Here is a 10,049-nt window from a genome sequence, read left to right as displayed (position 1 = left end):
TATATTTAACTGCCATTTTCAAGCATATGTTTCTGAAAATGCAAAAAAAAATTATACGATTCAGCATTAAGAATTATGCCATTTGGATAATCGAGACTCTTGCAAGGACCTGTAATTTTCATGAATTACACCCATATATGCTCCTGAGATTTCAGACTATTGCTCTCTGTTCTGCTTAATCAGACAGTAATAAGTATTGGCTTCTCCAGAACGAAATTGTATCGGCTGACCTCATCCACGACCACGGCGCAGTGACAGCTGTACGGGACTCTCAAACTGTTTGAGAAATAAATGAGTTGCATATGCTCTATCCTTCTTAATTCACTTTAATGTGCTTTAGATGATGAGATTTAATTTAGCAATTTGACTCAATAAAACTTTACACTTGTAGGGTCAATGGCCTGAAAATTTAATTCCAGAGACTTAATTGCATTACTTTGTGTGTGCGGATCAATAAAATCAATTTGATTGAAGAACGGAAATGGTGCTTTTCTGCCTTTTGAAAAAACAATTCAACTACACTTTACAGTATAGCATCCTGACTCTCATCATTACATACAGTTATGGAACAAGCCCACGACAGACTTTTTTCCCACTAGTATATTATGTGCAATAGCCTGTCTTTCTAGAGATGCCAAAACGCTCGATTAAAAGCCGGCTTTGATGCAAAAAATTGTAAGAAAACAAAAACAAAAGCAAAATAAATGGCAAAAACCCAAAAAGCAAAGATAAAAAACCAAGAAAACAAAACAACAGTCCATTGTTGGTTTTGAGTCACAAATGTTTCCTTATTTTCTCAGATTGAAAAAAAAATGATCATTGACACGACCTAAAGAAAACAAAGGGGCTCTTCAGTATCTGTCCTTTTTTCTGAGTTAAAATGTTAATGATGCCCCCATGAGCATGGAGATCAAAATTACTTTCATGAGGCGGCTTCATTGGCCAAACGAAAGAGGACAGATACAATCTCTGCCTTTAGGACGGGCAACGGACCTCCGTAAATATGGGCGTGTTTACCTTCTTCACAGCTTTCTCCTTTGTAGCCTGAGTTGCAGGCACAAGAGCCCATGATGCAAATCCCATGCCCCCCGCACTGCGGGTCGATACACTGCGTGTTGGGCACATCGCACTCCGTGCCCTTCCAGCCGCTGAAACAGAGGCAGCGGCCCTTGGAGTACTGTCCATTACCGCTGCACAACACCGGACACGCTGCTGTGAAACAAAACACGACACGGGAGTTACCAGCTGCGCCTGCGGGTCTGGATCCCGAAAGACCAGCCCATCGCTGGGACAAGCTATTGGCCGGTGTCCCCCCCCGCCCCTTTCTTTCCAGTCCTGCTAGTTTTCTGATGTATGCGTGTTTCTACAGCTTCTTTCTACCGGTTTACGAGAAGCCTCTAACTCGCGTACCTCTTGAGCAATCCGGACCTAAAAATCCTGGAAAACAATGGCAAGTTCCAGAAACACACTCTCCATTTCCATGGCAATTTCGGGGGCATTCCACCACAGACTCTGAAGAAAAGAGAAAGAAGGGATGTTTACTGCGTAGCCTGCTTCCTTGCAGAGGGTAAACTCTGTCCCTTGGATCGTTTTAGCTGCACATGGAGGAACTGTGGATGGCTTGCGCCATAACAACAACAACAAAAGGTTTATTTATACCAGATGATTCAAATAGTAAAGCAAAGCATTGCCATTTCAAAGGCAGATGCTATGAAGTGTTTTCAAGACGCACTGCCTTCCCCCAAGATCCTTCCAGAGACCATTCAGCGCCTCATGGTTTGCCATGTATTTGTAAGTACACAATGTAAAACTCTTTCTCACAGTGTACTTCAGGCTTTAACACTCTAGGTATCGCTCCACATGGGTGAAGACAATCTAGTTTCTGCTCAACACACCGTTTAGGCGCCCAGAAAAGATGCTTTGAAGACCGCTCTTACCTATGACGATGGTATTGAAGGACACCTGCTCTGCATTTTTCCCATCGTTGTAAAAAGCGAGATGCCAGATTCCAGAGTCCAAGTACTGGATAAAGCCGGCCTCGTGCAGACTGACGGAGCGCGCCTGCCTGCCTGCTCTTTCGGGCTCCAGCAAGTCCCGCTGCTGTCTCGCAATCAGTCTGCTGCCGTCCAGGAGCTCAACGAAGTCATACTGAGGGTGAGGACAAGGACAGCTGGTGAGTGGTCAGAACGACTTCGGTCGTAGCTGCTTCTCTCCTTTCTTTTTGGTTCCAACCTTTCCCCTCTGCGCTAATGAATACAATGTCAGAAAGAGGGTCTCGATGGAGAGCTCTCCCACGTGCAGCGTTTACAGGGATCGTGAAATCTACACACTGCACACCGTGGGTGTAGATACACTTCACAAATCATTCTCCCCTGACTGGGCAATCGGCTTCCAGCGTTCTCTGACTCTTCCAAACGAGAAAAAGTCCGATGGGTTCAGGCGGTGTGCAGATACAGCCATAAGCCTGTAACGTTTCAAACCCAACAGCCTTGTTCTGGGCCAGCAGGTAATCTCTTACCATCTACTTAGTACCCGTGTGGCAACGACTCTATCGGGTACGTGCTCTGCGCTGGGATTGTATTTAAAGAAGATGAGGTACCTGGTGAGCGGGGACTTGGTTTGTGAAGAAGCTCAGGCCTTTGCCACCACAGGACTGTCCCCCTCTGTGCGCCCCTGATGTACCCAGCCCAGGTACCACGGAGACACCCGCGGCTTTGTACTTAGGCATGGCTAAACTAAAAACATCCATCAAGAGGCCTTTACCTCTCTGACTGGAAGTCTAAAAAATTAAACGGTCAAGGGATTGTGAAGGGACAGCAGTAACAGTAAGTAGGCCCAATTCCTAGTATGAGGTCAATCGTCATTAAGCCTGATTTCCGGGTTAGTAAGATTAATCTTACTAGAAGAGCTCAACTGGAGAATTTAAAGCTAAAGAGGGGCGCCCGGGGGGCTCAGTCGGTTGAGTCCGACTTGGCTCAGGTCATGATCTCACAGTTCGTGGGTTCGAGCCCCACATTGGGCTCTGTCTGGGCTGACAGCTCAGAACCTGGAGCCTGTTTCAGATTCTGTGTCTTTTTTTTTTTTTCTCTCTGCCCCTCCCCTGTTCATGCTCTGTCTCTCACAAATAAATAAATGTAAAAAAAAAAATTAAAGCTAAAGAAAGAAATGGAATGTGATCGCTAATAGTAAGGCTTTGTAACCACAGATAATGCAGTGAGCTTAGACACGGCAAAGACTTTCCAATATAGTTTTAATAAACTTGTTAGAGAAGAGTTTTTTTTTTTAATGTTTTTATTTATTTTTGAGAGACAGAGACAGTGCGAGCAGGGGAAGGTAAGAGAGAGAGGGAGATACAGAATCCAAAGCAGGCTCCAGGCTGTGAGCTGTTAGCACAGAGCCTGATGCAGGGCTCGAACCCATGAACTGTGAGATCATGACCTGAGCCGAAGTCGGACGCTTAACCGACTGAGCTACCCAGGCGCCCCAAGAAGAGTTTCTAAACAGTAGAGTGACTCAGTTTCTATGGATTCCTATCCAGTTTCCTTTCATTCCTGGGGCCTGCATTAATGGTGACAAAGACACTACAGCACAACATACCTAATGTAACAGCACATATTTTTATGTGAATCATTGACATTCTACTTTCAAATAGATTTCTTTTAAAATTATTTTTATGTCTTTTATTTTTGAGAGACAGAGACAGTGTAAGCACAGGAGGGTCAGAGAGAGAGGGAGACACAGAATCTGAAGCAGGCTCCAGGCTCTGAGCTAGGTGTCAGCACAGAGCCCAACGCGGGGCTCGAACCCACAAACCGTGAGATCATGACCTGAGCTGAAGTCGGTCACTTAACCGACTGAGCCACCAGGCGCCCCTCAAATAGATTTCTTGAATGGAATTTCACCAGAGGTGTAGTTAAAGGAAAGTTTATTATATGAACGCCTTAAAGACTGGAGTCAAACAGCTGTCAGGGTTCTGAGACTCAGGATTAAGGCCCCGGCACTGATCAGAGACCCTCTAATGGTACTGTTGGAGAGAGTTTAGAATATCTCCTTCAGTCTCCAACACATTCACATTTTTATTTAAATATGAAAGCATTTTTGTCATTTGTGTGTGTCGTAAAACTACCTCGTGACATCACGCAGCTGTGAGAAACAGAAAAAGCTGTAACTTGGTTAGCACTCAATAACGTTTTTCATCTACATGACAAGGATGAAAGTAATGACTGGCTGTGGATATGTAACGGCCGCATTTTCATCCGGAACTAGATTCCAACATTATCAGAGGCAAAGTCATTCAGCATGTCTGAAAAGTGCCCGTGCCTCAAATCAGCCATCAGCTTTCCCATCAGATTTAAATATTTATGTTAGCAGGACTAAGAGGCAGAGGGGCGGTTTCTTTTAAGGGCTCCTTCGCATGTAAACATTTTTCTCCCCCAACATTCAACATAATACGTGAAATCATTGAAAGGGAGGAATCTTGAGTTTTCGCCGGCCTTTGAAGCTCACACTCAGAATCACCAGCTTTACTGTAGAAATCGTCACTTGTATCACACCGTTAACAATACAACAGGGCTAAGGTGCTGGACACTGTGATGCTACCCGCTCTGTAGGGACACCCCCCACGCGCCTTTGGGGGGCCTATTCAAATACCTAAAGACAAGTCTCCCCTGATTTCCACTAAACCGCTCTCTACAAAACATAAACAAATTACATGGAATGGAAATATTTAATAACCTTTTTCTTGGGGTGTAAAGTATAAAGCAATTACTTAGGGACAAGCTGGTTTTACTTCGTAATACCTATTCATCAGGTGGAGACGTGGATTTTTTGGGGGGCAAGTCATACGGTCTTTTGCTATTCTGGGATAAAATTCAGTCTCACCACTTTGGGAAAGCGATCACAAAGGTCGTACTTTGATCAAGGTGTCCTGGTAGTTCATTTCTGAGCAGTTAGACTGTCCAAATGCTTAACGCAAGTCAGTTATTGAAAGGATGAGGGGCCCCTGGGTGGCTCAGTTGGTGAAGTGTCCAACTCTTGCTTTTGGCTCAGGTCATGATTTTGCGGTTCATGAGTTCAAGCCCCGTACCGGGCTCCATGCTGGCACTGTGGAGCCTGCTTGGGATTCTCTCTCTGCCACTCTCTGTCCCTGCCCTTCTCACTCTCTCTGTGTCTTTCTCAAAATAAAGAAACTTAAAAAACATTTAAAAGGATGAGAATCTATGCATCCATCTCAGAATCTATGAACATTCAGCTGTATTTTTTAATCAACTACTTGGTAGCACTGAGCTTGCTGTAAATCACTGGCACTCACAAGGAAGAGAGTTTAGACACCATTGATTCAACTGCTTCTGGACAGACACAGGCACAGAGACGTGATTCGTTCAAGGTCACAAGGTCAAAGAGTCGTGGGGTGTGCACTTAGAAAACTCGGGTTCCCAGCTACCATCCTGAAACAGCCCTCATGCACACGCACTGAAATGCTACAGTACACTGTTAACTGCAAAGCGTTAAATTGCTTCCTTAGGCTTCTAACTGTCCAGAAGAATAAACTGGGCATCAGAGAGAAGAAAGTCCGTTGATTCCTTGGCAACAATCAAACGGACAGTTTTATAAGGGGTCACAAACACTTTCAAAACTCAGGTTGACTATTCTGAATGGCTGGCCAACTTTAATTATTTCAGGTTGATGTATTTAACGTTCCCCAGAAACAGAGAAATGTTCAATTTGGGTTGCTTTATAGCATATTTCATATTTAAACACTGAACTCAGAAACAGTTGTTTGCTCTGCTGATCCTGAATAAACCAGAGGAAAGAACTCTAATAACTATGGAGCTTAAGAAAATGCATAATCTAGTTAAACACATATATCATGGCTGGAAGGAACAGTGGATATGATGTATACTGTATTTAAATACCAGAAGAGTGCAAAAACCTGAAACTGCACATTTTATTTCTCTAATCTTACATGGTATATATAACTAGGAAAGAGTCAACCCTGAATCTTTAAATAAATCTGTAAAGCACACAACAATTTTCTTTGGAAATTATTTTCTGGAGTTTATAGGCTACAGGCTCAGTGTGGAGCTTAGCTTTCGAGGTATATTTCTTCAATTACAGAAAAGTGATTTAATCATGTATATGGTTCCAACAAAAGAAGCATTTTTTCCTGTGTCACTGGACCATTGATATAAATGCAATCTCTCTGCCCAAACTAAACTTACAGACACCCACTTCTGTTTAACAAGATCTGGCTAAAGTCAAGGAAAGAGCCTACATGTCCATCAACTGACGAATGGATAAAGAAGATGTGGTTAATCTATACAATGGCAATATTAGGTTTATCGATACGGTTTATCTATTTGGTTTTCTATATGGTTTATCTATACTTGGCAATGAAAAAGAATGAAATCCTGCCATTTGCAGCAACGTGGATGGAACTGGAGGGTATTATGCTAAGTGACATAAGTCAGGCAGAGAAAGATATAAGATGCTTTCATTCTTATGTTGATCTTGAGAAGCTGAACAGAAGACCATGGGGGAGGGAAGGAGAAAAGAAGCTAGAGAGGGAGGGAGGCAAATCATAAGAGACCCTTAAACACTGAGAACAAACTGAGGGTTGATGGGGGCGTGGGGGAGAGGGAAAATGGGGTGGTGGACATTGAGGAGGGTGCTTGTTGGGATGAGCACTGAGTGTTGTATGGAAACCGACTTGACAATAAAGTAGATTAGAAAAAAAATATGAAAAGCCAAAGAAAAAAAAAGATTTGGCTATTGCATTACAGCCACTCTCACCTATTGCAGGAACTGGAGTCAAGTAGTAATTAAACATTTAAATTGGTTGGGGCACCTGGGTGGCTCAGTCAGCTGAGTGGCTTTGGCTCAGGTCATGATCTCATGGTTTGTGAGTTCGAGCACCATGTTGGGCTCTGTGCTGACAGCTCAGAGCCTGGAGCCTGCTTCGGATTCTGTGTCTCCCTCTCTCTCTGACCCTCTCTCACTCACACTCTGTCTCCCCCCTCCACCTCTCTCTCTCAAAGATAAATAAAGATTAAAAAAATTAAATTGGACACTAGTACACACTGAAAAGTATTTAATGTGCAAGGATTAAAGGTGTTTATGTTAAAAGGCAGACATAAAAATCATTATCAGAAAAATGATACACCAAAGCATGATATCCACAAAGTTCACAGCTATATAATTTGTGTACGTATATGAAACTTTTCCTGATCCATGACATCAGAGAAGGCATGGCTCCAAATTTGACTCCTCTTTCTTTTGTTTTTTAATCTTTAATTTATTTTATTAAAACACTTAAAAAATGTTTATTTTTGAGAAAGAGAGTGAGCATGAGCAGGAGAGGGGTAGAGAGAGGGGGAAAGAGGATCCTAGGCAGGCTCTGTACTGACACCAGAGAGCCTGATGTAGGGCTTGAACCCATGACCTACGAGATCATGACCTGAGCTGAAACCAAGAATTGGACACTTAACTGACTGAGCCACCCAGGCTCTCTCTTACTCATCTTTCTTTTAAGACACGATTCTTTTATTAGTATTTGATCAAGCTTTCTTTATAATTTATATTCCTAGGTTATAGAAAAAGCATATAAAGAACTACATACTTTAAAGCATACAGGAAAACCCCCACTCCTCAGTTTATAAATCAAATGAAAAGCGCATGAAATTCTCTGGGTAAATAAACGGATTATCGAGCATAACTTTTAGGCTCATCCAACTGTCAATGTTAATCAACCATCTATTACGTTTTTGGAAATCCTGTACTGACAAACATACTAGTTGATACCAGGAAAAGTCTGAGCTCTAAATTGATGGCAGGTAATTTAAATAATTTTTCTTAGACATGTTGGGACCTCTGTCAAACCACAGTTTCCCATCTTCATACCCTGACCTGGTATCAGATTATGAAAAAAACGGTAGAATTACTGCTTGCAGCTGTCTCTACCCGTGCCTGCTACTGTGAGTAATTTTCATGCACACGAACTGACTTTAGAGTCCCGTGAATCTATGAAGAATATTTGAATTGTTTGGAGTGCCACACTCAGGTAATCTGTGGAAGCTCTTTCTCCTCTTTATTTGAGGAATTGTGGCTTGTGTCAATAAAGTTCATGTCATCATATTTACGTTTTTGTTTCCATAATTTCTTTACTAACAGAAAGGCTGGCATGAAGTAGAAAAAATGCAACGTATTTTCAGCAGCATGAACATAATGTTTGAGATGTAAGTACTATGCATCTATTACATGAAAGGAATGAGATCATATGAAATTCTCACAGAATCTTCGTAAAACACTTGGAAAATCCAGGAGGTTTTCCTAGGTGCTCAGATGACGCTCAGTATTCATTCAGCTACTCACAAATTTTAGTACATTTCAATCAATCGATAACAATTAACCCAAGTCAGGAAGAAAATACTGTTCTTTGTACTGATTTGAAAACCTCACGATAAATGTAACCTACATTCAAAATTCTTTTCACCATAACCGATCAATACAAAAGAGGTCTGACAGTTAAACAGCTGAATTCAAAAAACAGAATAACTTTAAAAATGCAAACTAGCAGTTTCCATTTTATTGACACTAGAGCCTACTTTACCTGAGTATGGGAGGGTGGTAAGCCTTTTCGGCCATATACTCCAATCAATGCATCCTTCTGAAGAGAGATATTGAATTTCAGAAACTGTGGCTGATCAATATAGAGTTGTGATCTCCAGAAGATCCCAGGAGGAACCTCTTGAATTGCCCTTCGGCCAATATCAAGTTCTCCAGAATCTATAGTGTTATTTTCTTGTGTAAATCCACCTAATTTTCCTGCATGGAAGAGATCCATGGAAAAACAATGAAAAATTAAAAAGAACAATGAACCCTCCCCTCCAGCCCCCCACCAAAGCCTCGAACAACAAAACAGCTTTCCTTTCCACAAGTTCTTTTCAATAAATGCTGAGGCATTTTATCTTCTGATAAATGAAATGCGCTCATATATTTTTCACTTTAAAAGCTTTCTGTTTGTTACTGTTGTTCACCGAATTGATTTAGCATATTCTTTAAGACACTGAAGTCAAAAGCCTTTGACTCCCCCCCCCGCCAAGGTATGTCTATTACCAAAACTCTTTTCGCACCTACAGACTTTGTTGATCACTTGAAACATGATTATCGTACAAATGTATGTCTTGTTATTTCTTGGAAGAGATTAAGTCTGTTACTAATCAGACCTTCTAAACATACCATAGCACTGCAAAGTGTGAAGTAAGACAGAATGGATTCTGGAGATTTCCACATCAATCCTCAAGCAAACAACAAAACTACTCAATGACACTGATTCAGGTAGCCCCCTCTGAACTAAACATCAGAATGAATAAAGGTTCAGATGCTGGAAGGGAGGTAGAGATGGGGTGGGGGGGTGGTATGCGGGAGGGAGGAGTAAGCTAAATTCTCAGAGATATTGGAGGAAGCTGTCCCAAGTTTTCTGCTTTCTTTTGACCCTCATCTCAAATTCATTTGCAGCCTCACTTGAATTACCCCTATCAATGACCTTCAACCTGTAGGAATAAATGCTCTCTGCTCCCTGAGTCTCTACCGCCTCCTGGTTTTAGGAAACAGCTCCAAGACTCAGACTTTCTGATATGGTTCTCCACTTGATTCTCTCTTGGCTAATGTTCTTTCTCAGTTACCTTGAAAGGATGAGTGACAGAGAGAAAAGGTCCGTGAAGCCTAAGGGACAGAATGAAACTGGAAAATTATCCTCTATTAATTGAAACTTTTCAAAGTCATGAAGTTGACACTATAATTCTTTTCTTTTAAAAATGTTTAATCTGAATATTATATAATATTACATAATAGCTATTGCATAATAACCTCCAGAGAAGTTGGCCATTCATATTTTAGAGGGTTTAATCTCAAATTACAGTGTGGTGAACTATCTTCCTCTAATGACAGGAGGAGAGGGTCTTCTCTCCATGAAAAGTTATCAGTTTGAGTCCATTTTTTGAGTGTTTACTAAGGGACAGAGAACTGTAGGTGACAGAAAGACATATAAA

The 10,049-nt window shown here is 41.7% G+C and overlaps 1 protein-coding gene across 1 annotated transcript in view; it reads right to left on the bottom strand.

Moving 5' to 3' along the window:
- TENM3 (teneurin transmembrane protein 3) overlaps window positions 1-10,049 on the bottom strand; it is a 196,423-nt gene that overhangs the window by 107,334 nt on the left and 79,040 nt on the right. The window contains exons 5-8 of the mRNA XM_029950079.1: window positions 8,609-8,823; window positions 1,938-2,148; window positions 1,411-1,512; window positions 1,018-1,212 (exon numbers count right to left, since the gene is read on the bottom strand). Coding sequence (XP_029805939.1) covers window positions 1,018-1,212; window positions 1,411-1,512; window positions 1,938-2,148; window positions 8,609-8,823 — 723 coding nt within the window. The remainder of the gene's footprint in view (window positions 1-1,017; window positions 1,213-1,410; window positions 1,513-1,937; window positions 2,149-8,608; window positions 8,824-10,049) is intronic.

The sequence above is a fragment of the Suricata suricatta genome, chromosome 1, assembly GCF_006229205.1.
Source record: "Suricata suricatta isolate VVHF042 chromosome 1, meerkat_22Aug2017_6uvM2_HiC, whole genome shotgun sequence".
Classification (NCBI taxonomy): Eukaryota; Metazoa; Chordata; class Mammalia; order Carnivora; family Herpestidae; genus Suricata; species Suricata suricatta.
Note: the sequence above shows the minus strand (reverse complement) of the source record. Positions and strands in the feature narration are given on the sequence as shown.